The sequence below is a fragment of the Salmo salar genome, chromosome ssa07 (assembly GCF_905237065.1).
Source record: "Salmo salar chromosome ssa07, Ssal_v3.1, whole genome shotgun sequence".
In the NCBI taxonomy this organism is placed as follows: domain Eukaryota; kingdom Metazoa; phylum Chordata; class Actinopteri; order Salmoniformes; family Salmonidae; genus Salmo; species Salmo salar.
In genome coordinates, this window is record NC_059448.1 from 58469384 (window position 1) to 58489344 (window position 19961).

General features: G+C 47.0%; 1 protein-coding gene across 4 annotated transcripts in view; it reads left to right on the top strand.

The window, feature by feature from the left end:
- The window catches only part of LOC106591484 (rho guanine nucleotide exchange factor 39), a 118967-nt gene that overhangs the window by 91415 nt on the left and 7591 nt on the right, over positions 1 to 19961 (top strand). For all 4 annotated transcript variants that reach the window (XR_006770690.1, XR_006770691.1, XR_006770692.1 and 1 more), the window contains exon 9: positions 17466 to 17554. Coding sequence is in view for 1 of the 4 variants with exons in the window: in XM_045722368.1 (XP_045578324.1) it covers positions 17466 to 17554 (89 nt within the window). In the remaining 3 variants the exon portion in view is untranslated. The remainder of the gene's footprint in view (positions 1 to 17465; positions 17555 to 19961) is intronic.

The following is a 19961-nucleotide window of genomic DNA, read 5'->3' on the forward strand; positions in this document are numbered from 1 at the left end:
GCTGTGTGGATGAATGGGAGGGGCTGTGTGGATGAATGGGAGGGGCTGTGTGGTTGAATGGGAGGGGCTGTGTGGATGAATGGGAGGGGCTGTGTGGATGAATGGGAGGGGCTGTGTGGTTGAATGGGAGGGGCTGTGTGGTTGAATGGGAGGGGCTGTGTGGTTGAGTGGTTGAACGGGAGCGAATGGGAGGGGCTGTGTGGTTGAATGGGAGGGCTGTGTGGTTGAATGGGAGGGCTGTGTGGTTGAATGGGAGGGCTGTGTGGTTGAACGGGAGCGAATGGGAGGGCTGTGTGGTTGAACGGGAGCGAATGGGAGGGGCTGTGTGGTTGAATGGGAGCGAATGGGAGGGCTGTGTGGTTGAACGGGAGCGAATGGGAGGGCTGTGTGGTTGAACGGGAGCGAATGGGAGGGCTGTGTGGTTGAATGGGAGGGCTGTGTGGTTGAATGGGAGGGCTGTGTGGTTGAATGGGAGGGCTGTGTGGTTGAATGGGAGGGCTGTGTGGTTGAACGGGAGCGAATGGGAGGGCTGTGTGGTTGAATGGGAGGGCTGTGTGGTTGAACGGGAGCGAATGGGAGGGCTGTGTGGTTGAATGGGAGGGCTGTGTGGTTGAATGGGAGGGGCTGTGTGGTTGAATGGGAGGGCTGTGTGGTTGAATGGGAGGGCTGTGTGGTTGAATGGGAGGGCTGTGTGGTTGAATGGGAGGGCTGTGTGGTTGAATGGGAGGGCTGTGTGGTTGAATGGGAGGGCTGTGTGGTTGAATGGGAGGGCTGTGTGGTTGAACGGGAGCGAATGGGAGGGCTGTGTGGTTGAACATGGGCCCTGGGCATCAGGTGTGGAGACGTTTAGTGATTTGCTGGTGTAGATATCAGTCTTATTCCCCTTCTCTCTGTGATGCTGGATTAGAGCACTGTGTCAAACCTCCCAATAACTTCCATAGACTGCTCTCTCTTTCTGTCTCTCTCCATCCTGCTCTATCTATCCATCCCTCCCTTCCTCTCTCTCTCTCTCTCCATCCTGCTCTATCCATCCCTCCCTCTCTCTCTCTCTCCCTCCATCCTGCTCTATCCATCCCCCTCTCTCTCCCTCTCTGTCATCCTGCTCTTTCTGTTCTCTCTCTCTCTCCCTCATCCTGCTCTATCATCCCTTTCTCTCTCTCTCCCTCCATCCTGCTCTATCCATCCCCTCTCTCTCCCTCTCTGTCATCCTGCTCTTTCTGTTCTCTCTCTCTCTCCCTCATCCTGCTCTATCATCCCTTTCTCTCTCTCTCCCTCCATCCTGCTCTATCCATCCCCTCTCTCTCCCTCTCCCTTATCCTGCTCTTTCTGCTCTCTCTCTCTCTCTCTCTCTCTCTCTCTCCCTCATCCTGCTCTTTCTCTTAAGAGTAACAAATAATTAAAGAGCAGCAGTAAATAACAATAGTGGGGCTATATACAGGGGGTACCGGTACAGAGTCAATGTGGAGGCTATATACAGGGGGTACCTGTACAGAGTCAATGTGGAGGCTATATACAGGGGGTACCGGTACAGAGTCAATGTGGAGGCTATATACAGGGGGTACCGGTACAGAGTCAATGTGGAGGCTATATACAGGTGGTACCGGTACAGAGTCAATGTGGAGGCTATATACAGGGGGTACCGGTACAGAGTCAATGTGGAGGCTATATACAGGGGGTACCGGTACAGAGTCAATGTGGAGGCTATATACAGGTGGTACCGGTACAGAGTCAATGTGGAGGCTATATACAGGGGGTACCGGTACAGAGTCAATGTGGAGGCTATATACAGGGGGGTGCCGGTACAGAGTCAATGTGGAGGCTATATACAGGGGGTACCGGTACAGAGTCAATGTGGAGGCTATATACAGGGGGTGCCGGTACAGAGTCAATGTGGAGACTATATACAGGGGGTACCGGTACAGAGTCAATGTGGAGACTATATACAGGGGGTACCGGTACAGAGTCAATGTGGAGACTATATACAGGCGGTACCGGTACAGAGTCAATGTGGAGGCTATATACAGGGGGTGCCGGTACAGAGTCAATGTGGAGGCTATATACAGGGGGGTACCGGTACAGAGTCAATGTGGAGGCTATATACAGGGGGGTACCGGTACAGAGTCAATGTGGAGGCTATATACAGGTGGTACCGGTACAGAGTCAATGTGGAGGCTATATACAGGGTGTTACGGTACAGAGTCAATGTGGAGGCTATATACAAGGGGTACCGGTACAGAGTCAATGTGGAGGCTATATACAGGGGGTGCCGGTACAGAGTCAATGTGGAGGCTATATACAGGTGGTACCGGTACAGAGCCAATGTGGAGGCTATATACAGGGGGTACCGGTACAGAGTCAATGTGGAGGCTATATACAGGGGGTACCGGTACAGAGTCAATGTGGAGGCTATATACAGGGGGTACCGGTACAGAGTCAATGTGGAGACTATATACAGGGGGTACCGGTACAGAGTCAATGTGGAGGCTATATACAGGGGGTACCAGTACAGAGTCAATGTGGAGGCTATATACAGGGGGTACCAGTACAGAGTCAATGTGGAGACTATATACAGGGGGTACCGGTACAGAGTCAATGTGGAGGCTATATACAGGGGGTACCAGTACAGAGTCAATGTGGAGGCTATATACAGGGGGTACCAGTACAGAGTCAATGTGGAGGCTATATACAGGGGGTACCGGTACAGAGTCAATGTGGAGGCTATTTACAGGTATCAGTACAGAGTCAATGTGGAGGCTATATACAGGGGGTACCGGTACAGAGCCAATGTGGAGGCTATATACAGGGGGTACCGGTACAGAGTCAATGTGGAGACTATATACAGGGGGTACCGGTACAGAGTCATTGTGCGGGGGCACCGGTGTCGAGGTAATTGAGATAATGATGTACATGTAGGTAGAATTATTAAAGTGGCTATACATAGATGATAACAGAGAGTAGGAGCAGGGTTGGGGTGGGAGGGCAATGTAAATAGTCTGGGTAGTCATTTGATTAGATGTTCTGGAGTCTTATGGCCTGGAGGTAGAAGATGTTTAGAAGCCTCTTGGACCTAGACTTGGCGCTCCGGTACCGCTTGCCGTGGAGTAGCGGAGAGAACAGTCTATGACAAGGGTGGCTGGAGTCTTTGACAATTTTTAGGGCCTTCCTCTGACACCGCCTGGTGTAGAGGTCCTGGATGGCAGGAAGCTTGGCCCCAGTGATGTACTGGGCCGTACGCACTACCCTCTGTAGCGCCTTGTGGTCGGAGGCTGAGCAGTTGCCATACCAGGCGGTGATGCAACCGGTCAGGATGCTCTCGATGGTGCAGCTGTAGAAACTTTTGAGGATCTGAGGACCCATGCCAAATCTTTTCAGTCTCCTCAGGGGGAATAGGTTCTGTCGTGCCCTCTTGACAGCTGTCATGGTGTGTTTGGACCAGGTTAGTTTGTTGGTGATGTGGACACCAAGGATCTTGAAGCTCTCAACCTGCTCCACTACAGCCCCGTCGATGAGAATGGGGGCGTGCTCAGTCCTCCTTTTCCTGTAGTCCACAATCATCTCCTCAGTGTTAATCAGGTTGAGGGAGATGTTGTTTTCCTTGCACCACACGGTCAGGTCTCTGACCTCCTCCCTATAGGCTGTCTCATTGTTGTCGGTGATCAGGCCTACCACTGTTGACATCAGCAAACTTAGTGATGGTGTTGGAGTCGTGCCTGGCCGTGCAGTCAGTGCAGGGCACCATGGTGTTGAACGCTGAGCTGTAAGTCAATGAATAGCATTCCGTACTTCTCTCTCTCAATACAAATTGACAGTAAACATTACACTCACAGAAGTTCCAAAAGCATAAAGACATTACAAATGTCATCATGTGCATATTGTAGTTAAAGTACAAAAGGGAAAATAAACAGTGTTTAGTTTCTGAATGCTCTCCACATTGTCAATATGAATGTGGCTTCATGGTAAGCTGTCCTCCAAGCAGCCTTCATCTCCCAGAGCAATATGTTCTCTGTGGTTCCACCCTGACAGCTGTGTTCTGAGCAGCCTTCATCTCCCAGAGCAATATGTTCTCTGTGGTTCCACCCTGACAGCTGTCCTCCGTCCTGCCCGGCCCAGGAGACTGAGGGTGATATCTGTTCCATATATAGTGCGGTACTAATGACCAGTGAACCGAGGGTGGTGTCTGTGCCATATATAGTGCAGTACTAATGACCAGAGAACCGAGGGTGGTGTCTGTTCCATATATAGTGCAGTATTAATGACCAGAGAACCGAGGGTGGTGTCTGGTCCATATATAGTGCAGTATTAATGACCAGAGAACCGAGGGTGGTGTCTGGTCCATATATAGTGCAGTACTAATGACCAGAGAACTGAGGGTGGTGTCTCTTCCATATATAGTGCAGTACTAATGACCAGAGAACCGAGGGTGGTGTCTGTTCCATATATAGTGCAGTACTAATGACCAGAGAACCGAGGGTGGTGTCTGTTCCATATATAGTAGGTATTAATGACCAGAGAACCGAGGGTGGTGTCTGTTCCATATATAGTAGGTATTAATGACCAGAGAACCGAGGGTGGTGTCTGTTCCATATATAATGCAGTACTAATGACCAGAGAACCGAGGGTGGTGTCTGTTCCATATATAGTAGGTATTAATGACCAGAGAACCGAGGGTGGTGTCTGTTCCATATATAGTAGGTATTAATGACCAGAGAACCGAGGGTGGTGTCTGTTCCATATATAGTAGGTATTAATGACCAGAGAACCGAGGGTGGTGTCTGTTCCATTTATAGTGCAGTATTAATGACCAGAGAACCGAGGGTGGTGTCTGTTCCATATATAGTAGGTATTAATGACCAGAGAACCGAGGGTGGTGTCTGTTCCATATATAGTAGGTATTAATGACCAGAGAACCGAGGGTGGTGTCTGTTCCATATATAGTAGGTATTAATGACCAGAGAACCGAGGGTGGTGTCTGTTCCATATATAGTAGGTACTAATGACCAGAGAACCGAGGGTGGTGTCTGTTCCATATATAGTAGGTATTAATGACCAGAGAACCGAGGGTGGTGTCTGTTCCATTTATAGTGCAGTATTAATGACCAGAGAACCGAGGGTGGTGTCTGTTCCATATATAGTAGGTATTAATGACCAGAGAACCGAGGGTGGTGTCTGTTCCATATATAGTAGGTATTAATGACCAGAGAACCGAGGGTGGTGTCTGTTCCATATATAGTAGGTATTAATGACCAGAGAACCGAGGGTGGTGTCTGTTCCATATATAGTAGGTACTAATGACCAGAGAACCGAGGGTGGTGTCTGTTCCATATATAGTAGTTATTAATGACCAGAGAACCGAGGGTGGTGTCTGGTCCATATATAGTAGGTACTAATGACCAGAGAACCGAGGGTGGTGTCTGTTCCATATATAGTAGGTATTAACCTCTTGGGGCTAGGTGGGACGCTAGCGTGCCACCCGTGGTGCACTCCATCAACAGCAGGTGCATTTCAAGAGCGGCAAATTTGAATCCAAATAAATGTCAAAATTCAAATTTTTCAAAAATACAACTATGTTACACCATTTGAAAGATAAACATCTCCTTAATCTAACCACGTTTTACGATTTCAAAAAGGTTTTACGGCGAAAGCATAAATTTAGAGTATGTTAGGACAGTACATTTACAAGAGTTGTGTGTAATGTTTTGTCAAGTCAAAGACAGGGTCACCAAAACCATAAAACCAGCTAAAATGATGCACTAACCTTTTACAATCTCCATCAGATGACACTCCTAGGACATTATGTTAGACAAATCATGCATTTTTAGTTCTATCAAGTTCATATTTATATCCAAAAACAGCGTTTTACTATGGCATTGATGTTGAGGAAATCGTTTCCCTCCAATAACCGGCAGTCAAGTCAGCGTCAGAAATTAAATAATTAAAATTAGAAAACATTGGTAAAATATTATATTGTCATTTAAAGAATTATAGATTTACATCTCTTGAACGCAATCAACTTGCCAGATTTAAAAATAACCTTACTGGGAAATCACACTTTGCAATAATCTGAGCACTGCGCCCAGAAAAATACGCGTTGCGATACAGACTAGACGTCATGTTGGGGAGATCTAAAATCGAAAATACTATGTAAATAATCCATTACCTTTGATTCTCTTCATCAGATGTCACTTCCAGGTATCACAGGTCCATAACGAATGTAGTTTTGTTCAAAAAAGCTCATCATTTATGTCCAAAAATCTCCGTCTCGTTAGCACATGATGTAAGCCAGCCGGACTTCTCGTCATGAACGAGGGGGAAAAAATATATTTCCGTTCGTTCAAACATGTCAAACGTTGTATAGCATAAATCATTAGGGCCTTTTTTAACCAGAACATGAATAATATTCAAGGTGGACGAATGCATACTCTTTTATAACGTATTGGAACGAGGGTACCCAACATGAACTAGCGCGCCAGGTGTCTAATGGGACATCACCGTTCCATGGCTCTTGTTCGGTCAGATCTCCCTCCAGAAGACTCAAAACACTTTGTAAAGGCTGGTGACATCTAGTGGAAGCAATAGGAAGTGCCAAAATATTCCTAAACCCCTGTGTTTTTCAATGGGATAGGTTTAAAGTCAATACAACACATCAGGTATCCACTTCCTGTCAGAAAATGTCTCAGGGTTTTGCCTGCCAAATGAGTTCTGTTATACTCACAGACACCATTCAAACAGTTTTGGAAACTTTAGAGTGTTTTCTATCCATATATAATAAGTATATGCATATTGTAGTTACTGGGTAGGATTAGTAACCAGATTAAATCGGGTACATTTTTTTTATCCAGACGTGCAAATGCTGCCCCCTAGACCCAACAGGTTAATGACCAGAGAACCGAGGGTGGTGTCTGTTCCATATATAGTAGGAACTAATGACCAGAGAACCGAGGGTGGTGTCTGTTCCATATATAGTAGGTATTAATGACCAGAGAACCGAGGGTGGTGTCTGTTCCATATATAGTGCAGTACTAATGACCAGAGAACCGAGGGTGGTGTCTGGTCCATATATAGTGCAGTACTAATGACCAGAGAACCGAGGGTGGTGTCTGGTCCATATATAGTGCAGTACTAATGACCAGAGAACCGAGGGTGGTGTCTGGTCCATATATAGTGCAGTACTAATGACCAGAGAACCGAGGGTGGTGTCTGGTCCATATATAGTGCAGTACTAATGACCAGAGAACCGAGGGTGGTGTCTGGTCCATATATAGTGCAGTACTAATGACCAGAGAACCGAGGGTGGTGTCTGGTCCATATATAGTGCAGTACTAATGACCAGAGAACCGAGGGTGGTGTCTGGTCCATATATAGTAGGTATTAATGACCAGAGAACCGAGGGTGGTGTCTGTTCCATATATAGTAGGTATTAATGACCAGAGAACCGAGGGTGGTGTCTGTTCCATATATAGTAGGTATTAATGACCAGAGAACCGAGGGTGGTGTCTGTTCCATATATAGTAGGTATTAATGACCAGAGAACCGAGGGTGGTGTCTGTTCCATATATAGTAGGTATTAATGACCAGAGAACCGAGGGTGATGTCTGTTCCATATATAGTAGGTATTAATGACCAGAGAACCGAGGGTGGTGTCTGGTCCATATATAGTAGGTATTAATGACCAGAGAACCGAGGGTGGTGTCTGTTCCATATATAGTAGGTATTAATGACCAGAGAACCGAGGGTGATGTCTGTTCCATATATAGTAGGTATTAATGACCAGAGAACCGAGGGTGGTGTCTGTTCCATATATAGTAGGTATTAATGACCAGAGAACCGAGGGTGGTGTCTGTTCCATATATAGTAGGTATTAATGACCAGAGAACCGAGGGTGATGTCTGTTCCATATATAGTAGGTATTAATGACCAGAGAACCGAGGGTGGTGTCTGTTCCATATATAGTAGGTATTAATGACCAGAGAACCGAGGGTGATGTCTGTTCCATATATAGTAGGTATTAATGACCAGAACCCCTGTGCTGAATAGAGATTCCTCTCCTGGTTCGTCTGTCTCATCAGTCTGACTGAAACGTCTCTAGAACGTCTCTCCACCGTCTGTTGTGATGTGATGGTGGGCTTCTTGTCTCTGGTGAGAGACAGATGGACAGGACGGTGGGAGAAGTGCTCCTCTCTCTCCGTCAGATTAGATCCATCTCTTCTCCTCCTCCATCTCTATCTCCAATAAATATATCTTCCTCAAGTCGTTTTCTGTCTCCCCTGTCGTTCCTCCAGCCGTCCCGTACGTCGGTCGCCCCTCTCCTCTGCCGGCCCACTAACCACTCAGCGTTGTCTAACGACACAAATGGCATTTCATTAGCTTGTTATCCCGCGGAGGCCTGAACGCTGTACACTCAATAGCATTATGGGTAATTTCTCATAAGGACACATTATTGATCCTGGGCCTGGCCGGGCCCCTACTCTACGACTGCGTCCCAAATGGCACCCTATTCCCTATGTAGTGCACTACTTTTGACCAGGACCTATAGGGGTAGTGCACTACTTTTGACCAATAGTGGATCAGGTGGCATTTGGGCCGGTCTACCTGGTGCTCTAGAAACAGGTCTGTCAGCAGTCCCTGAATCCCTCCTCAACCACGCCATGAAGAATTAAACACAAATTCAATTTGACAGTGGTAAATACCATGGCAATCTCTATATGCAAAGGTTGGGGGGGGGTCGGTGGAGAAGGAAGAGCTTTTATGAAAATACCTCTTCCCGTTTAGTTTCTTCTCATTCGTGTTTGGGGACCACTCCTCACTCTCTCCCTTGCTCTCTCCCTTGCTCTCTCCCATCCTCTCTCCTCTCCTTGTCTGCCTCTCCTTCCCCCTTACTAACTATCCCCTCAATACTTGAGTATTATTCTGCGTCCGTGACAGATTCCCTGTGATGTATAAATAATGGAGCTAAATGATGCTCTGTGAGGAGAAGTGTTTCTCCGTCCTCTTAACGTTCTTATTATACAAAGTCATTTCTACCTAAGAGGGTCAGATTTCCTGACAAATCCCTAATTGCCACACGGCAATAGAAGTGGAATCTATTTGTGCATAAATCAACGCTCAGACTTTGGGTCTCAAGTGGCAGGTCGGGGAGGAGCCTAATATCATCCGTTGCGGGGGGAGGAGAGGGAGGGAGGAGAGAGGGAGGGAAAGTGGAGGAGAGAGAGAGAGAGAGGGAGAGTGGAGGAGTGGGAGGGAGGAGAGGGAGGGAGAGAGTGGAGGAGAGGGAGGGAGAGAGTGAAGGAGAGGGAGAGGAAGAGAGAGTGGAGGAGAGAGGGAGAGTGGAGGAGTGGGAGGGAGGAGAGAGAGAGAGAGAGAGGGAAAGTGGAGGAGCGAGCGGGAGGGAGGGAGGAGAGAGAGGGAAAGTGGAGGAGAGGGAGGGAAAGTGGAGGAGAGGGAGGGAAAGTGGAGGAGAGGGAGGGAGAGAGTGGGGGAGAGGAGGAGAGAGTGGAGGAGAGGGAGGGAGGGAGTGGAGGAGGGGGGAGAGGTGGAGAGAGAGGGAAAGTGGTAAAAACCCGTTCACTGAACTCTGTAATTATATAATACTTTTGACGATGGTACATTTGAAATCTTAATCCATTTAATATATAATGTGAGAGACTTCCACACACACACACACACACACACACACACACACACACACACACACACACACACACACACACTATAGACCTCTCTCTCTCCTTAGAGACACCATGTAAACTATCACTATCTAATACCAGCTCTATAGACCTCTCTCTCTCTCCTTAGAGACACCATGTAAACTATCACTATCTAATACCAGGTCTATAGACCTCTCTCTCTCCTTAGACACCATGTAAACTATCACTATCTAATACCAGGTCTATAGACCTCTCTCTCTCTCTCCTTAGAGACACCATGTAAAATATCACTATCTAATACCAGGTCTATAGACCTCTCTCTCTCCTTAGAGACACCATGTAAAATATCACTATCTAATACCAGGTCTATAGACCTCTCTCTCTCCTTAGAGACACCATGTAAACTATCACTATCTAATACCAGGTCTATAGACCTCTCTCTCTCCTTAGAGACACCATGTAAACTATCACTATCTAATACCAGGTCTATAGACCTCTCTCTCTCCTTAGAGACACCATGTAAACTATCACTATCTAATACCAGGTCTATAGACCTCTCTCTCTCCTTAGAGACACCATGTAAACTATCACTATCTAATACCAGGTCTATAGACCTCTCTCTCTCCTTAGAGACACCATGTAAACTATCACTATCTAATACCAGGTCTATAGACCTCTCTCTCTCCTTAGAGACACCATGTAAACTATCACTATCTAATACCAGGTCTATAGACCCGGGGGCCTTGTCATCTCTGACCCGGGTAGTTTTCTGTTCTGTGGACTGCATTCTGTCTCAATTGGGACCTTTTTCTCAATATAGTGCACTACTTTTGACCAGGCCCCCTTTCGGAGGTGCACTATAAAGTGAATAGAGTGTCATTCAGGACACTGTCTGAGCCTGCAGGTAAATGGTAAAGGTCATTTAATATGTTGACAGTCTAATGCTGATACTCTCTAATGGGGTCCTGTCTGTCTGGTGGAAAATACCCCTGTTCTGGGCCTGGATAGACTCAGCTGGGCTGTCATTGGTCTGTCTGGTGGAAAATACCCCTGTTCTGGGCCTGGGTAGACTCAGCTGGGCTGTCATTGGTCTGTCTGGTGGAAAATACCCCTGTTCTGGGCCTGGGTAGACTCAGCTGAGCTGTCATTGGTCTGTCTGGTGGAAAATACCCCTGTTCTGGGCCTGGGTAGACTCAGCTGAGCTGTCATTGGTCTGTCTGGTGGAAAATACCCCTGTTCTGGGCCTGGATAGACTCAGCTGAGCTGTCATTGGTCTGTCTGGTGGAAAATACCCCTGTTCTGGGCCTGGGTAGACTCAGCTGAGCTGTCATTGGTCTGTCTGGTGGAAAATACCCCTGTTCTGGGCCTGGGTAGACTCAGCTGGTCTGTCATTGGTCTGTCTGGTGGAAAATAATAATCAGAATGATAATGACTGTTGTTGATTCAGGGTGATGATGACCTGTTGATTCAGGGTGGTAATGACTGGCGTTGATTCAGGGTGATAATGACTGTTGTTGATTCAGGGTGATAATGACCGTTGTTGATTCAGGGTGATAATGACTGTTGTTGATTCAGGGTGATAATGACTGTTGTTGATTCAGGGTGGTAATGACTGGCGTTGATTCAGGGTGATAATGACTGGCGTTGATTCAGGGTGGTAATGACTGGCGTTGATTCAGGGTGATAATGACTGGCGTTGATTCAGGGTGGTAATGACTGGTAATTTATCCTAGGAAAATACGGAAGGCAGAAAACTAATGGGGAATGAAAAGGAGATGATTGTGGACTACAGGAAAAGGAGGACCGAGCACGCCCCCATTCTCATCGACGGGGCTGTAGTGGAGCAGGTTGAGAGCTTCAAGTTCCTTGGTGTCCACATCACCAACAAACTAACATGGTCCAAACACACCAAGACAGTCGTGAAGAGGGCACGACAGAACCTATTCCATCTCAGGAGACTGAAAAGATTTGACATGGGTCCTCAGATCCTCAAAAGGTTCTACAGCTGCACCATCGAGAGCATCCTGACTGGTTGCATCACTGCCTGGTATGGCAACTGCTCGGCCTCTGACCGCAAGGCACTATAGAGGGTAGTGCGAACAGCCCAGTAGATCACTGGGGCCAAGCTTCCTGCCATCCAGGACCTCTACACCAGGCAGTGTCAGAGGAAGGCCCTACTCCACGGCAAGCGGCACCGGAGCACCAATTCTAGATCCAAGCTTCTACCTCCAGGCCATAAGACTCCTGAACATCTAATCAAGTGACTACCCAGACCATTTGCATTGCCCCCCCCCTCTTTACGCCGCTGCTATTCTCTGTTATTATCTAATAATAGTCACTTTAATAACTCTACTTACATGTACATATTACCTCAACTAACCGGTGCCCCCACACATTGACTCTGTACCGGCACCCCCTGTATATGGCCTCCACATTGACTCTGTACCGGTACCCCCTGTATATAGCCTCCACATTGACTCTGTACCGGTACCCCCTGTATATAGCCTCCACATTGACTCTGTACCGGTACCTCCTGTATATAGCCTCCACATTGACTCTGTACCGGTACCCCCTGTATATAGCCTCCACATTGACTCTGTACCGGTACCCCCTGTATATAGCCTCCACATTGACTCTGTACCGGTACCCCCTGTATATAGCCTCCACATTGACTCTGTACCGGTACCTCCTGTATATAGCCTCCACATTGACTCTGTACCGGTACCTCCTGTATATAGCCTCCACATTGACTCTGTACCGGTACCCCCTGTATATAGCCTCCACATTGACTCTGTACCGGTACCCCCTGTATATAGCCTCCACATTGACTCTGTACCGGTACCCCCTGTATATAGCCTCCACATTGACTCTGTACCGGTACCTCCTGTATATAGCCTCCACATTGACTCTGTACCGGTACCTCCTGTATATAGCCTCCATATTGACTCTGTACCGTAACACCCTGTATATAGCCTCCACATTGACTCTGTACCGGTACCCCCTGTATATAGCCTCCACATTGACTCTGTACCGGTACCTCCTGTATATAGCCTCCACATTGACTCTGTACCGGTACCCCCCTGTATATAGCCTCCATATTGACTCTGTACTGGTACCCCCTGTATATAGCCTCCACATTGACTCTGTACCGGTACCCCCTGTATATAGCCTCCACATTGACTCTGTACCGTAACACCCTGTATATAGCCTCCACATTGACTCTGTACCGTAACACCCTGTATATAGCCTCCACATTGACTCTGTACCAGTACCCCCTGTATATAGCCTCCACATTGACTCTGTACCGGTACCCCCTGTATATAGCCTCCACATTGACTCTGTACCGGTACCTCCTGTATATAGCCTCCACATTGACTCTGTACCGGTACCTCCTGTATATAACCTCCACATTGACTCTGTACCGGTACCCCCTGTATATAGCCTCCACATTGACTCTGTACCGGTACCCCCTGTATATAGCCTCCACATTGACTCTGTACCGTAACACCCTGTATATAGCCTCCACATTGACTCTGTACCGGTACCCCCTGTATATAGCCTCCCCATTGACTCTGTACCGGTACCCCCTGTATATAGCCTCCACATTGACTCTGTACCGGTACCCCCTGTATATAGCCTCCACATTGACTCTGTACCGTAACACCCTGTATATAGCCTCCACATTGACTCTGTACAGGTACCCCCTGTATATAGCCTCCACATTGACTCTGTACCGGTACCTCCTGTATATAGCCTCCACATTGACTCTGTACTGGTACCTCCTGTATATAGCCTCCACATTGACTCTGTACCGGTACCCCCCTGTATATAGCCTCCACATTGACTCTGTACCAGTACCCCCCTGTATATAGCCTCCACATTGACTCTGTACCAGGTACCCCCTGTATATAGTCTCTCTATTGTTATTTTACTGCTGCTCTTTAATTACTTGTTACTTTTATTTGTTCGTTTTTGTATTTTTTTAAACTGCATTGTTGGTTAAGGGCTGGTAAGTAAGCATTTCACTGTAATACCTGTTGTATTCAGCATTTCACTGTAATACCTGTTGTATTCAGCATTTCACTGTAATACCTGTTGTATTCAGCATTTCACTGTAATACCTGTTGTATTCAGCATTTCACTGTAATACCTGTTGTATTCAGCATTTCACTGTAATACCTGTTGTATTCAGCATTTCACTGTAATACCTGTTGTATTCAGCATTTCACTGTAATACCTGTTGTATTCAGCATTTCACTGTAATACCTGTTGTATTCAGCATTTCACTGTAATACCTGTTGTATTCAGCATTTCACTGTAATACCTGTTGTATTCAGCATTTCACTGTAATACCTGTTGTATTCAGCATTTCACTGTAATACCTGTTGTATTCAGCATTTCACTGTAATACCTGTTGTATTCAGCATTTCACTGTAATACCTGTTGTATTCAGCATTTCACTGTAATACCTGTTGTATTCAGCATTTCACTGTAATACCTGTTGTATTCAGCATTTCACTGTAATACCTGTTGTATTCAGCATTTCACTGTAATACCATCCATCTGTCTCCTCTAGCCTCATATACAGAGAGGACATCCATCTGTCTCCTCTAGCCTCATATACAGAGAGGACATCCATCTGTCTCCTCTAGCCTCATATACATAGAGGACAGCCATCTGTCTCCTCTACCGTACCCTCGTATACAGAGAGGACATCCATCTGTCTCCTCTAGCCTCATATACAGAGAGGACATCCATCTGTCTCCTCTAGCCTCATATACAGAGAGGACATCCATCTGTCTCCTCTAGCCTCATATACATAGAGGACAGCCATCTGTCTCCTCTACCGTACCCTCGTATACAGAGAGGACATCCATCTGTCTCCTCTAGCCTCATATACAGAGAGGACATCCATCTGTCTCCTCTACCCTCATATACAGAGAGGACATCCATCTGTCTCCTCTACCCTCATATACAGAGAGGACATCCATCTGTCTCCTCTAGCCTCATATACAGAGAGGACATCCATCTGTCTCCTCTACCCTCGTATACAGAGAGGACATCCATCTGTCTCCTCTAGCCTCATATACAGAGAGGACATCCATCTGCCTCCTCTAGCCTCATATACAGAGAGGACATCCATCTGTCTCCTCTACCCTCATATACAGAGAGGACATCCATCTGTCTCCTCTAGCCTCATATACAGAGAGGACATCCATCTGTCTCCTCTAGCCTCATATACAGAGAGGACATCCATCTGTCTCCTCTACCCTCATATACAGAGAGGACAGCCATCTGTCTCCTCTACCGTACCCTCATATACAGAGAGGACATCCATCTGTCTCCTCTAGCCTCATATACAGAGAGGACATCCATCTGTCTCCTCTAGCCTCATATACAGAGAGGACCTCCATCTGTCTCCTCTAGCCTCATATACAGAGAGGACATCCATCTGTCTCCTCTAGCCTCATATACAGAGAGGACATCCATCTGTCTCCTCCAGCCTCATATACAGAGAGGACATCCATCTGTCTCCTCTACCCTCATATACAGAGAGGACATCCATCTGTCTCCTCTACCCTCATATACAGAGAGGACATCCATCTGTCTCCTCTAGCCTCATATACAGAGAGGACATCCATCTGTCTCCTCTAGCCTCATATACAGAGAGGACATCCATCTGTCTCCTCTAGCCTCATATACAGAGAGGACATCCATCTGTCTCGTCTAGCCTCATATACAGAGAGGACATCCATCTGTCTCCTCCAGCCTCATATACAGAGAGGACATCCATCTGTCTCCTCTAGCCTCATATACAGAGAGGACATCCATCTGTCTCCTCTAGCCTCATATACAGAGAGGACATCCATCTCTCTCCTCTAGCCTCATATACAGAGAGGACATCCATCTGTCTCCTCTAGCCTCATATACAGAGAGGACATCCATCTGTCTCCTCTACCGTCATATACAGAGAGGACATCCATCTGTCTCCTCTACCCTCATATACAGAGAGGACATCCATCTGTCTCCTCTACCCTCATATACAGAGAGGACATCCATCTGTCTCCTCTACCGTCATATACAGAGAGGACATCCATCTCTCCTCTACCGTACCCTCATATACAGAGAGGACATCCATCTGTCTCCTCTACCGTACCCTCATATACAGAGAGGACATCCATCTCTCTCCTCTAGCCTCATATACAGAGAGGACATCCATCTGTCTCCTCTAGCCTCATATACAGAGAGGACATCCATCTGTCTCCTCTACCGTACCCTCATATACAGAGAGGACATCCATCTGTCTCCTCTACCCTCATATACAGAGAGGACATCCATCTGTCTCCTCTAGCCTCATATACAGAGAGGACATCCATCTGTCTCCTCTAGCCTCATATACAGAGAGGACATCCATCTGTCTCCTCTACCCTCATATACAGAGAGGACATCCATCTGTCTCCTCTAGCCTCATATACAGAGAGGACATCCATCTGTCTCCTCTAGCCTCATATACAGAGAGGACATCCATCTGTCTCCTCCAGCCTCATATACAGAGAGGACATCCATCTCTCCTCTAGCCTCATATACAGAGAGGACATCCATCTGTCTCCTCTAGCCTCATATACAGAGAGGACATCCATCTGTCTCCTCTACCGTACCCTCATATACAGAGAGGACATCCATCTGTCTCCTCTACCGTACCCTCATATACAGAGAGGACATCCATCTGTCTCCTCTAGCCTCATATACAGAGAGGACATCCATCTCTCTCCTCTAGCCTCATATACAGAGAGGACATCCATCTGTCTCCTCTACCCTCATATACAGAGAGGACATCCATCTGTCTCCTCTAGCCTCATATACAGAGAGGACATCCATCTGTCTCCTCTAGCCTCATATACAGAGAGGACATCCATCTGTCTCCTCTAGCCTCATATACAGAGAGGACATCCATCTGTCTCCTCTAGCCTCATATACAGAGAGGACATCCATCTGTCTCCTCTAGCCTCATATACAGAGAGGACATCCATCTGTCTCCTCTAGCCTCATATACAGAGAGGACCTCCATCTGTCTCCTCTAGCCTCATATACAGAGAGGACATCCATCTGTCTCCTCTAGCCTCATATACAGAGAGGACATCCATCTGTCTCCTCTAGCCTCATATACAGAGAGGACATCCAATCTGTCTCCTCTACCGTCATATACAGAGAGGACATCCATGTAGTCAGAGGTGTAGAACTAACAGATGACTCTCACAGTAATATGTTACTGTCTGAGGTGTTGGTGGTTTCTCTCTGGGTCTGCCCTGCCCTCTAGTGTTCAGGCTGGGTCATTGCAGCAGCTCTTTCAATAAAGGAGCCGTTAGGAACCTTACTGTAATACGATATCCTAATACAAGGATACAAATGTGAACAATATCTAGACTTCTAGTCATTGATTGAGAAAGGCTGTAGAGGAAGCTGGAAGAACCCCAGCCATTTCTTGACAGACCGGCTGAGAGGAACAGACACTCTCCCTCCCTCCTCCTCTCTCCCCTCTCCCTCAGTCTCACTTTTCTCTCTATGTCCCTAACACCCCTCTCTCTCCCCTCTCCCTCCCTCCTTCTCTCCCTCCCTCCTCCTCTCTCCTTTTCCCTCCCTTATCCTCTTCCTCAGTCTTACTTCTCTCTGTATGTCCCTAATCCCTCTCCCTCCTCTTCTCCCTCCCTCGCCCTCTCCCTCAGTCTCACTTCTCTCTTTATGTCCCTAACCACCATCGCTCTCTCCTCTCTCACTCCTCCATGTTTCTCTCCTACTCATCCCTGTCTTTCTCTCTTCTAGTTGACCTTCCCTAAAGCCAAGCTGCTGCTGATGTCCAGCGACCAGGAAGATATCAACGACTGGTATTACAGCCTGAGCTCTGCTGTAGGGTACGTTAACACAGACACCCCATCTCTCTCTCTCTCTCTAGATATATATATATATCTCCCTCCCTCCCTCTCTCCCTCTCTCTCTCTCTCTATATATATATAGAGTGGGAGATATATATATATATATATATATCTCCCACTCCATCTTCCTCTCTCTCTCTCTCTCTCTATCGCCCTCTCTCTCTCTCTCTACCTCTCTCTCTATCTCTCTGTGTGATTTGAATGAAAAGTATTTTAATAAACAGGAAAAGGTGACTGTAGGAAGCGCTCATCATTTGAAATAGGTTACATGTCATATTAAACAGCATATAAACACTAAGTCAGGAGCCAGGCGGGGAGCCAGGCGGGGAGCCAGGCCGGGGAGCCAGGCGGGGTGCCAGGCGGGGAGCCAGGCAGGGAGCCCGGCGGGGAGCATAAGAAGGAACCAAAATGAATTAGTGCCATACACAAGGCTGGCAGGAACATTAAGCGCTCAGCATTTAAAAATAACAATTTTGTTGTATTAAATCATTATAGTCTTTTAAGTTATAGTCTGTGACTTTATTTAGAATGAAATACAAATGAAATGAACAATACCTTCTTAGGGCTCAGTGCCTTTTGAATTGGTTGTTAAAAACATGAGTTTGGTCAGAGTCTGTGTCTTCAGTCTGATGGTGTCTGGAGAGCAGGCCAGCAGCAGAGAATATGTTCCTTATTAAAAGGAATCTGTCTTTTGTAAACTAGTGGCGCGAGGCTAAACTGAACATCTAGACTCAATAGTAAACTTTATGATAAAAGCAATACATTTGCCAGAGCCACTGGGGATGTTAAACACCTGGTGGGTCACTCTTACCTGGCTGGGTAGGGATGTTAAACACCTGGTGGGTCACTCTTACCTGGCTGGACAGGGATGTTAAACACCTGGTGGGTCACACTTACCTGGCTGGGTAGGGATGTTAAACACCTGGTGGGTCACTCTTACCTGGCTGGGTAGGGATGTTAAACACCTGGTGGGTCACTCTTACCTGGCTGGGTAGGGATGTTAAACACCTGGTGGGTCACTCTTACCTGGCTGGGTAGGGATGTTAAACACCTGGTGGATCACTCTTACCTGGCTGGGTAGGGATTTACATTTACATTTACATTTTTAGTCATTTAGCAGACGCTCTTATCCAGAGCGACTTACAGTAGCGAATGCATACATTTCATACAATTTCATACTTTTTTTTTTTTTTCTGTGCTGGCCCCCCGTGGGAATCGAACCCACAACCCTGGCGTTGCAAACACCATGCTCTACCAACTGAGCTACAGGGAAGGCTGAGCTATAGGGATGTTAAACACCTGGTGGGTCACTCTTACCTGGCTGGACAGGGATGTTAAACACCTGGTGGGTCACTCTTACCTGGCTGGGCAGGGATGTTAAACACCTGGTGGGTCACTCTTACCTGGCTGGGTAGGGATGTTAAACACCTGGTGGGTCACTCTTACCTGGCTGGGTAGGGATGTTAAACACCTGGTGGGTCACTGTTACCTGGCTGGGTAGGGATGTTAAACACCTGGTGGGTCACTCTTACCTGGCTGGGCAGGGATGTTAAACACCTGGTGGGTCACTCTTACCTGGCTGGGCAGGGATGTTAAACACCTGGTGGGTCACTCTTACCTGGCTGGGTAGGGATGTTAAACACCTGGTGGGTCACTGTTACCTGGCTGGGTAGGGATGTTAAACACCTGGTGGGTCACTCTTACCTGGCTGGACAGGGATGTTAAACACCTGGTGGGTCACTCTTACCTGGCTGGGTAGGGATGTTAAACACCTGGTGGGTCACTCTTACCTGGCTGGGTAGGGATGCTGAGTTGTTTTTTTGTTTTTCTATATTTAGGCCTACAGATTGTTGGGTAAAATAACCCAATGAAAACAGAAAGCTCATTGAAAGAGAGAATGTCAGCCCTATTGTGACTATGATGATATCAATGATAACCTACTATATAGATACAGTGCATTCATAAAGTATACAGACCCCTTCCCTTACACAGTTTTTTACGTTACGTCCTTATTCTCAAAAGGATTAAATTCATATTTTCCATCTATCTACACAAAATACCCCATAATAATCCCCAGTCAGTTGTTGTAATGTGTTGTCTGTGGTCTCCAGTCAGTTGTTGTAATGTGTTGTCTGTAGTCTCCAGTCAGTTGTTGTAATGTGTTGTCTGTAGTCTCTCCAGTCAGTTGTTGTAATGTGTTGTCTGTGGTCTCCAGTCAGTTGTTGTAATGTGTTGTCTGTAGTCTCCAGTCAGTTGTTGTAATGTGTTGTCTGTGGTCTCCAGTCAGTTGTTGTAATGTGTTGTCTGTGGTCTCCAGTCAGTTGTTGTAATGTGTTGTCTGTGGTCTCCAGTCAGTTGTTGTAATGTGTTGTCTGTGGTCTCCAGT